The sequence below is a fragment of the Callorhinus ursinus genome, unplaced genomic scaffold (assembly GCF_003265705.2).
Source record: "Callorhinus ursinus isolate GAN/ISIS: 27379988/994484 unplaced genomic scaffold, GSC_fseal_2.0 scaffold8, whole genome shotgun sequence".
In the NCBI taxonomy this organism is placed as follows: Eukaryota; Metazoa; Chordata; class Mammalia; order Carnivora; family Otariidae; genus Callorhinus; species Callorhinus ursinus.
This window is the reverse complement of record NW_027397070.1, coordinates 58,752,527-58,767,100: the sequence shown is the minus strand read 5'-3', so window position 1 is coordinate 58,767,100 and position 14,574 is coordinate 58,752,527. Positions and strand designations below refer to the sequence as shown.

Below are 14,574 nucleotides of genomic sequence, written 5' to 3'. Positions count from 1 at the left end.
CCTCTCCTCCCCCTCTTTCCCATCCCCCACCACCCTCCCCTCTGGCAGCCATCAGCTCTTTGTATTTATGAGTCTGTTTCATTTCTTTTTTTTTTTTTAATTTAGTCTTAGTTTTGAGCTATTTTTTATTAAGTACATAGCCTTTCTTTGGTACATACTTTTCCATGTTTCAGAAAATATGCATCGGCTGTAGAAATGGAAACATTTGTAATAGGCATATTACAACTTTTGGATTTTATCTTTATTTAGCTACAGCTCCTTCCATCCACATCTGGGATGCGGTGAACAAGCAGACTTTATCTATCCTGAGATGCTACCATTCAAAGGGAGTGTGTTCAGTTAGCTTCAGTGCTACTGGAAAACTCTTGCTGTCTGTGGGGCTGGACCCAGAACATACTATTACCATTTGGAGATGGCAGGAAGGTAGGATTCTTTTTCCTTTTGTAATTTAAAAAAAAAAAAAAAAGAATACTAGGGTAATATGAGTTCTCTAGTATTTGCCTTAACTTGGTGAGTGAAATCATTTTTCATTTCAGCCCTATACAGTACACAGTTGATGTTACTGTTGGTATGTTCCACTTTAAAAACTCAATGAAAGAAGCTCACAAAACGTAAATTAGTGAAAGTTATTAATACTATATATGATTTGCTGCTATTTCCTTTCATATGTAAGTCTCTTTGCCAGTTATTTGGTTGGTTATGGAGGGTCTTAGTCAAGAATGGAAATGAAGTATATTGTAAGTGACAACATCAATAGGGTAATATTACTTATATTTTAGACAAAACTTTTCAGTTATATAGCTGCTATAAAAAGTGAAGTTCACAGAGCCACAGAGAATGATTTCTAAAATCTGGAATGGCCCTTCAGTGATAATAAAGCTCCCATTAATACACATATCCCTTGAGAAAATATGTCCAAAGGACTCTCTGCACAGGTCCTGTGATTGCTAGGTAGCTGTGCGAGGGACATACCCCCTCATAAATATTTGTTTTTTGAACTATATATTGTGAATAACTGTCAACCTTGTTAATTTTGTTGTCTGTATCAGGTACCAAAATCGCCAGCAGAGCTGGCCACAACCAGCGTATTTTTGTGGCTGAATTCCGACCAGATTCAGATTCCCAGTTTGTCTCTGTGGGAGTCAAACACGTGAAGTTCTGGACACTGGCAGGAAGGGCTCTTCTTAGCAAAAAAGGGCTCCTGAGCACAGTGGAGGATGCGCGGATGCAGACCATGCTCGCTGTTGCATTTGGTGCAGTATGTCTCTTAAAATGCGTGTGCTAGCGTATCTCGGAATTACAGAAATTGGACTACTTTGAATTTTCTTACTTTAGATAGATAAGCCACCATACACTGTCCTGTGGATTGTGACCCACTGATCATTACAGATGTCCTGGTCAATGCATACATTTCCCCTTCCAGACTCTGAGACTTTCAGAAATCAGGGAGTGGGAAAGAAAATTAATGAGGGTGAAGGATTGTAATGAAACGTTTGAGTCCTTGGGCCACTGCTATTCTTAAAAGCCTTCATTAATTTTGTAATTGTCACCCTAAAATTCCTAAAATTTCTATCCTCCTAGTAGTTCCTCATAATCCTAAAGATTTGTCAGAATACAGAAAGATGAATCAAGAAATGTAACTTTCAACTGTTTAAAGTGGTACTGGGGTTTAGGATTTCCTTTGCTTTCTATCATCGTAACGCACTGCTTAGCACATAGTTGGAAGTGCTCTGGGCCAGTGCCTCTCTCTCTGCTCGCCCCGCTCACCCAGCTCACTCCAAGGAGGAAGGAGAACACAATTCCTGGCCTTCACAGAGAGTGTTTGAGAGAGCCATTCCTTCCCCTCCCCCATCCCATCTGGGCTGGCGGTTCATGATCCACATCTCTTTCCTTTAATACCCTTTGCCCTCCAGGCTTTTTAAAAAATCCTTGGGTGCATCAAAAACCTAAGTGGATTTCTTTACTGTTTACGTGGGTATGGAATGTGAAGAAAATTATACTTTTAGAACCTTTAAGCACACGTTTTTGAGAAAAAGACCATTGAAAATGTTGGTTGTACCATGTCAGACTTCCATTAAACATTTTGGGCATTCTTTATAGAAGAGCAGTAATTCCTTTCTAGAAGAAGAACTCACACATTCAAATGCTTCTGGCATTTAATTTGTCCGTGTAGATTAAATTTCTTCGTGTATAAAAGTTCTTACGTAGCCAGTTGCCCATGCCTGATAGAAAATACATTGAAGACTAAAATATTTGTCACAATTGGCTGATGTTTGAAGCAGCAGTGCGATCAGAGTGTTTTGTTATGTAGCCAGATGGGTTGATGTCCAGCTTAGGCCTTTTTGAACATCATCTTTGCCGAGGGGCTGTAAAAGCAAGGGAAGTAAAATACTGAAGCATTCACATACTAATTGCAGATAAGGCATGGATTAGTGATGCTTCTAGATGACAAATATAATTATTGTTATCCAAATATAAGGTACAGAGAAGATGCATAAATGCTGCAGAATTCGAAGTCACATTAAATTGTTGTTGGGAGGGGCCCCTGGCCGGCTCAGTCGGTGGAGTGGGCGACTCTTGATCTCCAGGTTGGGAGTTCAAGCTGCACCTTGTGGGTAGAGATGACTTAAAAAAAAGTTGTTATAGGGAAAAACATACGGACCATATAGTGTTCTCAGAAAGATTAAAGAAAATCTTTGTTTTGTTGTAACTGAAAACTGACTTTCCTCCTGGTTCTCTCCATATTGTTTCTGGTGAAAGATCTTGTACCAGTTGCTCCAAAAGTGAAGCTAAGATGGATGAAAATAGCACATGATACAGAATTTAATTTCTCCAGTCTCCGCATAAATGAACTAGATCGCTAGGATTGCAGTTCTCAGTGATCTAAAGCGCTATTACTTTTGGTACCTTATCAAATTTATTTTGTATTGCATTGACTTTGCTTTTGATTTTAAGAAGTTATGGCCAACATTAATTTCATATATAACTTCATGAATTAGTGAAACCTAAAAATTCCCACAGCTTTGCTCTATTTATAAATCCTGTAGTTTTACCTTCTGTGACAAAATACTTCACCAGCCTAGTGAAAAGTTCTTTTCACTTCCTACTCCTGCTCCTCTTTTACTCTCCGTGACTAATGACCTCAAGTTACTTCTCGGGCAGCTGAAGGGAGGCAGCCCAAAGGGATGATATGAACCAGAATGATAATATTGTAGAACTGGAAGGGACCTTGGAGCCTGAACTCCCTCATTTTACACATGAAAAAGCGGATCCTCCTAGAGGTTCCGGGTCTTGTCCCAGGTTAGTCCGGGGAACGTGCAGCAGAGCCGCACCGCAGGCCCCGGCAAAGCCAGTCGGAGCTTCCTGGCTCGGGGCGCCCGGCTCCCCGCGCCGGGCCGTGTGGGAGGTAGGCCCCCCTTACCGTAGAGAGTTGCGTCTGTTTCGTCTCTATTTGAACTTTTGATGAGTTTATCTCCCCCTTCCCCACTCCTTTTCAGAATAACTTGACGTTTACAGGTGCCGTCAGTGGAGATGTGTGTGTGTGGAGAGATCACATATTGTGTAGGATTGTGGCCAGAGCTCACAACGGGCCCGTGTTCGCCATGTACACCACGCTTCGGGACGGCCTGGTCGTGACCGGCGGCAAGGAGAGGCCGTGAGTCCTGCTCCCCTGCATGGCCTCCCTGCGCTGCGCGCCTGCGCGTGCGTCGGCCCGCGGTTTGCCGCTCGGGAGTCTAGTTCTTCCGGGGCTCCGCCGATTCTCCCTTCTGCACTTCCTCCTCCTCTGCTTCGCCATTATTGCCTCTTATGTGCCTTCTTGTTGCTTCTTACGTTCTGGTCTTAAGCCACTTGCAGTTGTTTTCATACTGTAGAGAAGCCTAGACCCCAGCAGTCAGGGTGAGACTTTCTCTGGGGTAGTTGTGATGCAGGCAGAGAACTGATTTTCGTCACGTCTGTATCCTGTGTCCCTATTTGCTGGGTAAGAGGGGGCCCGTGGGAGAATCTCTGCCCTCAAACCCAGGCTGCACCTGTCCTGCCTGCTCTCTTCTTTGGGCGGACACTTAGGGGCAAGGTGCGTACTGCTGGCTGCCTCAGCAGAAGATGAGAGGATGCTAGAAACAAACTGCCTTGTGTGCTTTTCCTTGAGGCAAACCTGTGACATTAAATTGTGTAATACAAGGCTTTAAAACTTAAGTCTAAGGAAAGGCCTTTTTCTGAGTGCTTTGAAAACCTGCCAGAAGCCAGATATTTAGAACTGATTTAGAACTGATTTTCTGTCGACGTATTCATATAAAATGCAGTGTTTACATGTCCAAGAAGTAAGTACATTTCCAGACAGGATTGAGAGAAGCCACGTATATGAAACACAAATGCAGTAGCTTTTCTTTCACATGAATAAAGACTGTTGTCCTGCATGGGCATGTTTTTGTCCTAAGACAAGCAATTCATCTCACAGACAGAAAATAAAGTTCTACATTTTTCAGTTCTCTTAAGCAAAAAGCTGTAAACGGGCTAAATACTGTCTTTCCTGTATTACTCTGATGCTGGGGTTTCCTGCATGCCACACACCCTGCACACCTCTGCTCATGGGCAGCCACTGAGTGCTTTCAGTCGGGTATTTTCGTCCTGGGAGGAATAAATAAAAATTTCCTCTAGAGCATAGTATCTGTAATCCGGTTATCTAGCCTTACCTTTTCATTACCATTTTGACGTTACACATTTTACACATTTCCTTAATCAAGAGGATACATTATGTGGGGGATGGGAGCTAAATAAGATTATGCTTATGTCCGAAAAATGAAGTAAAAGTAAAGTCAGCTTAAACAGAATGACTGGAATACTGTGTATCTTAAAATTGCTGTAAAAAGTATTAGGGCCTCTTTTATTTACTATTCTGCTTATAATTTAGTATTTATTTCAAAAATGATTTGGAATAGCTAATAACAAATGTTTATTTGGGTTTGGGTTGTTATCAGGTCAAAAGAAGGGGGAGCAGTCAAACTGTGGGATCAGGAGCTGAGACGGTGCCGCGCCTTCAGGCTCGAGACCGGACAAGTCACGGACTGTGTTCGTTCTGTGTGCAGAGGCAAAGTAAGCTGTTTCTCGAGCCATCACGGGGCGGCACAAAGTAGAGGACACTTACTCGTGGGGTTCTCTCCCCCTCGGGAACTTGACGAGTGGTAGACAAGAGGCGTCTGCTTGTTGGCTGGCCCCGGCCTCCCTGGGCCGGCCAGAGCACAGGAAGCTGCCCTCCTGTCTCCGTACTCTAGGTCGGCCTCCATAGGTTCTTGAGTCCACTGACTCAGCTGTGGTAGGCAGGAGGGAAGTTTCTCGCCGGTTGACTCATTCTGATTAGAGCAACTTTTTTTGTTTTTGTTTTTTTTTAAAGTACTCCCGCCTCCCCCCCAACGTGGGGCTTAAACTCACGACCCTAACATCAAGTCACTCACTCTACCAACTGAGCCAGCCCAGTGCCCGGTCTTTTTTAAACACACATTCCTATAAAAAATTTTGACCATGCATGAACTTGCAATAAGCATGTGTCATATACATGTATTATTCTCAGTCCATGTATCTATTGGTTAAATTTCCCTTTTAACTAAAATCCAATACTTTCTTCCTGTATCCCAGTGCACTTACACCTCCTTGGAGCTCTTCAGATTAAGAGAGAGTCCAGGTCCAAACTTTGACTGGCAAAGCCAGGTGCTATGATTAGTTAGAGCACGGTTCTGTTCTTTAGCACGGACTCTGCCAGGCAGGCCCGCCCTGTGCTCCTGCAGATGTGCCGCTATCAAAGAAAACCACAGGAGCTAATGCCTGGCTTGCTCCTAGAGTACTCACAGCGGAAAGTTCTTGGAGAGGAGGTCAGTAGGGTCCTTCTTAAGTCACTGAAAGCAACTCTTGTATTACATTAAATGTGTTGGTCCCATTTGTGTTTTAGGGCAAGATCCTAGTTGGGACAAGGAACGCAGAGATCATTGAAGTTGGAGAGAAAAATGCAGCATGTAATATTTTAGTTAATGGCCATGTGGATGGACCCATATGGGGACTGGTGACACATCCTTCCCGGGATTTTTTCCTTTCTGCTGCAGAAGATGGGACAGTGAGACTCTGGGATATTGCTGATAAAGTAGGTACAGTTTTCTTTCTTAAAGTTATAATTTCTAAGGACAGCGGAAGTCCTAAATTGCTAGCACTTAACTATTTGAGAACTATATTGAGAATTTTGAAAAATTGGTTTACTTTGTAAGTAGTCTAATATAGTTCTCTATGACTCTTGGTTCTTATGCAGAAGATGTTAAACAAAGTGAATCTGGGACATGCTGCTCGTACCGTGTGTTACAGCCCTGAAGGGGATATGGTGGCTATTGGAATGAAAAATGGAGAATTTATTATTTTACTGGTGAGCTCTCTAAAAATATGGGGAAAGAAGAGAGATAGACGATGTGCAATCCATGATATAAGGTTAGTCAACAAATGGAATAGAATTTTTGGTATATATATTCTTAAATGACCCGGGTTACATTCGAAAACAGGTCCTTAGTGCCTATAGCATTTAATCGCATCATAAATTGTATGCTGAAATGTGGCTGTTTGTATACTTACTGCTTGCTAAATTATCAACCCATTGGCACCAACCACAGTGCCTTATAACAGCATGTATTCAGGGAATGTTTGATGAGTAAGTATCACACTGGATGTGTCCAGCAAGTTGATCCGTCCAAGAATTATGTTCCACTGTACAGAAGAGAGCCGTCTGTCCTTCATAAGTTGTCAGCCTAGAGAACTAGAGTTATAACCCCACCTCTTAGTTGAATCTTTTTTTTAAAGATCTTATTTATTTGGCAGAGAGATGCAGAGAGGCAGGCAGAGGGAAAGGGAGAAGCAGGCTCCCCGCCGAGCAGGGATCCCGATGCGGGGCTTGATCCCAGGACCCTGGGATTATGACCTGAGCTGAAGGCAGCCGCTTTACCAACTGAGCCACCCAGGTGCCCCTCTCTTAATTGAATATATAATCAATTAATCAGTACTCATCAGGGCACCTGGGTGGCTCAGTCGGTTGAGTACCTGACTTTGGCTCAGGTCCTGATCTCAGGGTTCTGTCCCTGCTCGGCCAGGAGTCTGCTTCTCCTTCTTCCTCTGCCCCTCCAACTCTCTCTCAAATAAATATTTTTTAAAAAAATACTCATCAAACATCTATGCCCCAGAATCTGAATTAAACTTTGAACTTTTCTTGAACTTTTATATTCCAGTGTATAAGCTTATTTTGACAGTGGTTACCCTTTACTGAGTACCTCTGTGTGATCAAGATAGGATTTTTGAATCCAGTTCTGTCAAAAGCTTGCATTCTTTTCATTAGTAAAACCCTTTTACACATGAAACCTTCCTCAGAATTTCAATATATAAACTTCCCGCAGGCCCCCGTTTCCCTAAAGAACCTCAACTGAATTGTCCCATACTATTTCCCATGACCTCTAGGCACGTATTTCTCTCTCAAGATACTTCTAAACTTCAGGTAGTGTCACTTCATCTGATAACCGGAGGCAAATTAATCTGGTCTGTGTTTTTTGCTGTGAAGATACCATGTTTCCAGATGAAAGAATCCTTTCTTGGTAAATTTGGTGTCCTATGTAACTTAAGAGTTATGTATTTGTTAGTGGCTTTTTCAAAACTTATCTTTTTAAAGCAAGCAGCAGATGAAAATTCAGGAGCCACTTAAAATTGAAGTGAAATACAAGCTTTTTGTTTCATGTAACACAAATATAATAATCTCAGTATACACAATCAGTTGTGTCTATCGGGTAAATCCACTTGGGGCCAGATCACACACACTTATTTTTGAGAGGTAGAAAGCAAGTCACTGGTCTTAAATGTTTATGTAATTTCATGTGGTCTTATGTGTCTTTCACGTCTTTTATTACCCCTCCAGATTTAGTCCAGATTCCCGGTTTCTGGCTGTGGGTTCTAGTGAGAACTCCGTGGATTTTTACGACCTAACATTGGGCCCCACCCTTAACAGAATCAGCTACTGCAGAGACATTCCCAGCTTTGTCATTCAAATGGACTTCTCTGCAGACAGCAGGTATCTCCAGGTATGGTACCAATACTATAAAACCCAGTTTACACTAGCTGTTCTAACACTGTTAGTGGATGCATTTAAAACTGAGTTTTAGGGGCGCCTGGGTGGCTCAGTCATTAAGCATCTGCCTTCGGCTCAGGTCATGATCCCGGGGTCCTGGGATGGAGCCCTGCATCGTCATCCGGCTCCCTGCTCGGCGGGGAGCCTACGTCTCCCCCCTCCGCCACTCCCCCTGCTTGTGTTCCCTCTCTCGCTGTGTCTGTCATATAAATAAATCTTAGAACAAAACAAAACAAACAAAAAACCCCGAGTTTTAGGGGAGCCTGGCTGGCTCAGTCAGAGCATACGACTCTTGATCTTGGGAGTTGTGAGTCCGAGCCACACATTGGGCGGTAACTTTCTGACAGAACTCCTGAGTTCCAGAGCTTCTGAACTCTTGCCTTTATTTACTCTTCACCGTTTCTGCAGTAATACCCTATCCTTATTAGTCCTCCTCTCCATTTTTTCTAACAGACTTCTGTAGTCATTGTTAGTTAGAAATGCAAACCCGATCGCACCCCTTCCTAGCATCCTATAGCCTTCTGCTGTCTCTCACCTAGTGGAATTCTCGTCCCATTTTCATACCATGCAAGGTCTCCACTGGTTGCTATAAACGACATGTCTATGAAGTGCCTTCAGGAAAACCTGTTCTGGATCAGGCCGCCATGGACAGGATCACTTGGGCCACATGGACGAGGTAAGAACCGACTGCAGGTCAGCCAGGAAAACTGGAAAATCCTATTGCTCAACAGTTAGAGCCGTTCCACTAGGGAACAGTAGTTGAGTTTTATGTTTGTTACCATATCTTGAATTCTTCCTAAGAGGACGATGAAAGGCTTATGCTGGAACGCCTCTTCATCGAACATATTCCTTGAACACATTCCCATGCTTGATCAAGGTTAAAAGCCTTTAAAGATGCCCTGATATTTTCGTTAACACATTAGGTTTAATAACAAGCAATAAAACCACATACTGGGTACTATTAAGCAATTGTATTATTTATCTAAAGGAACGCTGTCTTGCAGTTATTAGAAATGGAACCTTATAAATTTGCTATTTAACAGGTAGCCATGAGCAGTCATCTTTTTAATCAAATTCCTAAAGCATAAGCACCTTTTAAAGTATCATAATTAAGTAGAGATTAATTACCAAAAAACGTTTTTAGTGTGGTACATGTTTGCTATGGGTTTTCTTTTATTCCTTCCCTCTAGTATTCTAGGGGATGAAGTTATGGGAATCTGGTCCCGACACACTGAGAAAGCCAATGTCAACTGTGCCTGCGTATCTCATTCAGGAATCAGCCTTGTAACAGGAGATGACTTCGGCATGGTTAAGTTATTTGACTTCCCGTGTCCTGAAAAATTTGTAAGTTTGTGTCTGGTTTTGCTTTTTATGTAATTTTACTAGCAATTTAGACATCTGATCATTACTACTTCTTCCCCCATTATTTAATAGCTTAAATATGTTACCATCTCCTGATTTGGAAACACTTATGTTCCTAAAATTTTTTTCAAAACTTACTAAATCCCTTACAATGAAGTAAGCTTTTAGAAATCATCTCCCCATGCCCCCAAGTAACACCATCTTTGCAAACTATCCTAATAAAGCTGTGATTAGCCTTTTTATCAAACCTTTACTCAGTTACAAAGTTTCAAATGCTTTTCCTCAGAGGAAAATGTTCAGAGTACTACCCCAAGAACCTGGTTTGTGTTAGGTGCAGATCCATTAGCTAACATTAGTAACATTGGCTGTGGTCCAAACTGCCTACCTCTCTTCACAGCCCCTGTGATGGAGATCTAGGGTTCCTGATAGGAACCTCTGATTTTTGTGTGCCTCACATAACATCCTGGGCTTTGTTTTTCATTGTTTTTCAGGCAAAGCACAAAAGGTTCTTGGGTCATTCACCTCATGTAACAAATATTCGATTTACCAGCGGTGATCGACATGTCGTTAGTGCTGGAGGTGATGACTGCAGGTGGGTGACTTTCTCAGCCCAAGAAGAGCAGACTGCCTCTTACTAGTTATTAAGAGATCTAGTATCACTATATTAGAGCACAGACTCTGAGTCAACAACAGAGTAAGGTAGCATAACTGGCTGGCTCCGTGGCGGCACATAAGGTGGCAGTACAAAATAAAAGGAGTTAATGAAAATTTTATACATTTGATTTGAAAGCTCATTAAGCTTCTGAAAATCTAGAAAAATAATGAACTCACTGCTTTTTTTTTCTCTGATTGCAGTTTATTTGTCTGGAAATGTGTACATATGCCTCACTGAAAGATATGGATGCTGAGGAGACCAGAATTACAGAAGAGGAAAAACTAACAACAACAAAACAAAAACAGAACCAAACCTTGCATGGGCAAGTGGTGCTAACTTAGGATTGTTAACAGGGATAAATGCCCAGAGTCATCCAAACAGAAGACAGATAAGTTCAAGATATTTGTTGTGTGCACTGGATAACTGTCCATAATCCATACACTGCCAGACAATTACTTTAAGAAAGGATTGAATAAATACTCGGTGAAAGCCAGCCCCCCAGTTTGGGGGAGTGTGCAAACTTGGCAGACCTGCTAGGAAGGCTTAGGGGACAGCGCCTCTCAAAAAACAAAACCTTAAAAACCCAAGTTGCTTAATTTTCATCCTCTCTTTAGCAAAACTGTTTTTCTTTTTTAGAATTTGTATTTTATTTTCAAGGTTCATTACTTAATGACTTATTTTATCCTTGTGTTTACATAAGGAAAGGAAACACACCATCACCTTAGAGGATCACAGTTTTTAAAAGGCAAACATTATTTTCCCTAAGGAAACACACACATAAGCTTTACTGGAGAAGATAATGCTACTTAAGCATCAATAAATCTCTTTTTATAAAGGACATTTTTTTTTCCTGGCAGTTTTACATTCAGGAACAAATCCAAAGTTAGTAATATATGATCACTACATTTTCATTTTTGAGCTGTCGATCCTTTTCTGTTCGGAAGTCATCTCTATGGCTAAAAAATTAAAACATTGATTATAGCCTCATTAATGAAAAAGTAGTATGACGAACAGTCCTTTTCAGTGGTGTACAGGTTAAAGTTCTAGACAGCAGTAGTAGTTAACTGGGAGAGCATACCGAATATTTAAAGATGTAGTGTAATAGAAACACTTGTTTAACATGTAGACCGAAGTGTTCAAGGTCACATTTATTTACAAAGTCGAACAATTTAGTAAGCTCTTGAAATAAAATTTTTATAGCTTTTTTCTCTACTGGAAAATTTATTAGATGTATGCCACCCCATAGGCTGACCTCCAAAAAGAATGAATACAAGTCCACTTGTAAAGCTTGTCCATTAAAATTCCTTTTTGGTGGATTAGGGCTTAACTCTTATTTATTTATCTATCCCTATTCACTTTAATGCTGCCAAAGATCAGTACTTGCCGTTCAGGAATTTGCTGTTTAGCCTGTCCGTAGTTTCCCGAAGATGGGAGATTATGTAGATTGCTATTTAAAAATATATTTTTCTAAGTGTGAAAAAGTTTAAGATGCTCTATTGGTCCTATGAATTTTATTTTAATGTGTTAATTATCTTTGTAGCATAATAGACCCCTTCAGGTTTCTGGAAATCTCAGTCTGGTTTGACCAGACATGAAGATTCCTGATACCTATTTTGTACGCCCAACACCTTGTAAATAGTGAAAACAGAACTGTAGGCTGAACTGTATCACAAAAAGCCTAACCAGTGATTGAACATGGTCAGTTTTAAAGCTCTGAACAGTAGCTGTGTCTGAAGCACTGATTAAGGCATTAAGAAGCTTGAGACGTAAGATCATATTCACATCAATGGATTCTCCTAAATTAAGCCCAATTTTAGACTTATACTAAATTTCTGTCCATGTATATTATTATAAAGAGCCATTCAATAAATTAAATTCCCCTGAACAATCCCCCCACTCGCCCCCTCCATCTTTGAGCCTGTTCAAATTTTCCTTCTGAGCCAAAGCTTCCCAGCTTTTGACTAAAGAGAAATTCCATTTCTATTACAGTACATGTAGAAACGCTAATCATAACCTTAGGCAAACAATTTAGGACAAAAATGCCCCCGCTGCATTTTTGTTCCTCCAGGTGGCCGGCCTGATAAGCCAGCTTTAATGACTGTTGTCAGTTTCACAACTAAAACTCATGTTGATTTTTAGTTCTCCCACCACCACCTTGTTTATTCCAGCCAAGGGAAGGTGAATAACCACGACAGGTTATGAAGATTCTGCCCTGTATTTTTTTTAACCCAGAGAATTACTTTTGTGTGCAGTATTTGACTAAGCTCCTCAATTTGTCATCTGAGATTTCTGGCCCCTTCAGTCCCGTTTCCGTACATAAGCGCACGCCAGAGCACACTGCATCTGCTGCCCCTCCACTAGCCACCTTGTTCCCTCCCTTGTTGCAATGCCTTTTGATGGTGGTTCATTTTAAACATGTGTTGGACAACTTGGTCTAGAGTCAACCTTAACTTGCCTGTAAAACACAGCAGCTGAAAGGTAACATTAAACCCTTAAAGGGGTTTCCAGGCAGTGTTTATTAAATGGCAAAAACTATCCGATTTTAGCACGTTCTTGACGTGTAAAATGCCTGAACCAAACCACTCAGGCCCTGTTTCCCGTTTGTGTTCTTTGTAGTGGAATTCTGAATGCCATTTATAAATCGTGATACTAAAAGTCTGTTTAGATTTCTAGAAATACAACTTAAGATGCTTTACATCTTTGCAGAAGAAATCTAAGCACTGGAATGAACAAACGCCTTAAATTCAGGAGTCTTGTCACCGCAGCCCAACTCGGTGAGAACTTGGTGCCATCCTGGGCACGGTCTTTCCTCTTCCGTGGTCCGTGGTTTCAAGGTTCTTCTTAGGAATCGGCACAGCGAAGTGCAACTTACAGATGGTTTAATAACTGGTTAATTCTTTCTTCTCCCAATGGAAAAGCAATGGCCACAAAACGACTGCTGGTTTTATGCTCTTAAACATGGACTTTTACACATGCTGTTTTGTTATCTCTCGGGTATATAACTAGTCAATGAACTTTTTTTTTTTACATAGTTAATTTGGTCCTGAGAATGTTTGAGTCTTTATCTCTTTTGCATTAATTTGATCTGTTCTAGCCAACTTTTAGCTTTATTTTTTTAAAAATTGCTGTACATCAAGTCTTTAAGATCAGTGATCCGTTGGTTATTTAATTCTAAAACATCTGACACTTCTTGCCTTAACTATTTCAAAAACCACACACAGAAGACTGTGTACTGATTCAGTAGTCCGAAAGGTTAGTCCTGTTTTTGCAGTTTACCCATCTGATTTCTGTAATTAGTCATTTAAAATATACTATTTAAATCTAATTTTTACATTTAAAAAATTTTCTGTGGTTATTTCTGAAAATGTTACTTTTTCAGAATGTGAGAATATATGTATAATCTTGTGTTTGGTTTGTTTTCTGATACCTTCTGTATATATCATTGTAAAAAAACTTTTGTATAATTTTGTGATAATGCAGCCCCAGAATATTTATTTAAAAAGTGTATGTTAATAGTAAATGAAAGCATTTTAAGGAACTGTTCATTTTTTTTTTTTTTTTTGCATTTGCCATTCTGTTTTTACCCGACCCATCTAACCAAAGCAGCACTCAACCCAAGAAGCCTGTGTTGTTATCATGCTTTTCAAACTAAATTCACTTTGTTAAGCTGTCTCCACACTTTTGGCCACTCCTCTGTTTAATCCTTGGGGAAAAGTGAACAAAATCCAACTTTTTAGGGTAAGGATGCCCCTCTCACTGAACACACAGCAACACTGAAGCCCCAGCGCTGACACTAACCTGAAACAGCAGTGTACAAACACGCCTCAAATGCTTTAATAGAATTTAGCTTTTCCTTCAACGGTCTTTTCATAGTCAAACAACAAAAAATAGCCAATGTTAAAACCACTTAATAAACTTACAAACTTGAAAAATTAGACACTTCAGATAGGCAATAAACTTCGTATAATGAAAGCAGTATATTCCAAGTTTCAAAGGTTTGACAAGTTCTGCAGAATATTTTTGCCAGTAGATGGAAACTCCACAATCTTCTGCCAAGTAGGACTGTCATTCACTGAGTAAACAAAAAATTTTAATTAACTGCTTTACATTCATACATACCCAGCTAAGGAGTATTTTCACACAACGAATATTTGTTCTACAGATTTACAATGTAAGTATCAGATTTGTAAATAATTATATAAAAACTACATAAAAGATAATAATGATGTGTATTTAAATTTATAGGCCACACTAAAACTTTCTTCCAATGTTTTACATCAGTAATGCCAAGAAAACTGATGTGAGATTTGTAAGCAGGATACACGCAGAAGGTAAATCTGATTTGGAGTTATCTCGGTGAATAAGCAATCACTGGTAAAACGAAATTTGGAAACATTTTCCAAGGACCATGTATAAC

The 14,574-nt window shown here is 40.4% G+C and overlaps 2 protein-coding genes across 23 annotated transcripts in view; one reads left to right on the top strand and one right to left on the bottom strand.

Moving 5' to 3' along the window:
- EML5 (EMAP like 5) overlaps nt 1–10,442 on the top strand; it is a 163,405-nt gene extending 152,963 nt beyond the window's left edge. For 5 of the 8 annotated variants that reach the window (XM_073895710.1, XM_073895709.1, XM_073895708.1 and 2 more), the window contains 11 exons: nt 250–423; nt 1,050–1,258; nt 3,498–3,655; nt 4,977–5,091; nt 5,942–6,130; nt 6,293–6,465; nt 7,931–8,093; nt 8,713–8,816; nt 9,331–9,484; nt 9,994–10,094; nt 10,358–10,442. In XM_073895710.1, coding sequence (XP_073751811.1) covers nt 250–423; nt 1,050–1,258; nt 3,498–3,655; nt 4,977–5,091; nt 5,942–6,130; nt 6,293–6,465; nt 7,931–8,093; nt 8,713–8,816; nt 9,331–9,484; nt 9,994–10,094; nt 10,358–10,394 — 1,577 coding nt within the window. In that variant the 3' untranslated portion in view covers nt 10,395–10,442. Of the gene's footprint in view, nt 1–249; nt 424–1,049; nt 1,259–3,497; nt 3,656–4,976; nt 5,093–5,941; nt 6,131–6,292; nt 6,466–7,930; nt 8,094–8,712; nt 8,817–9,330; nt 9,485–9,993; nt 10,095–10,357 lie in introns of those variants that run through there. The other 3 variants (XM_073895712.1, XM_073895714.1, XM_073895715.1) reach the window with 3 other exon arrangements.
- Nucleotides 10,443–10,783: 341 nt separating this feature from the next.
- Nucleotides 10,784–14,574, bottom strand: part of ZC3H14 (zinc finger CCCH-type containing 14) — a 49,711-nt gene continuing 45,920 nt past the window's right edge. For all 15 annotated transcript variants that reach the window (XM_073895723.1, XM_073895721.1, XM_073895722.1 and 12 more), the window contains one exon: nt 10,784–14,229. In XM_073895723.1, the coding sequence (XP_073751824.1) occupies nt 14,223–14,229 (7 nt within the window). In that variant the 3' untranslated portion in view covers nt 10,784–14,222. The remainder of the gene's footprint in view (nt 14,230–14,574) is intronic.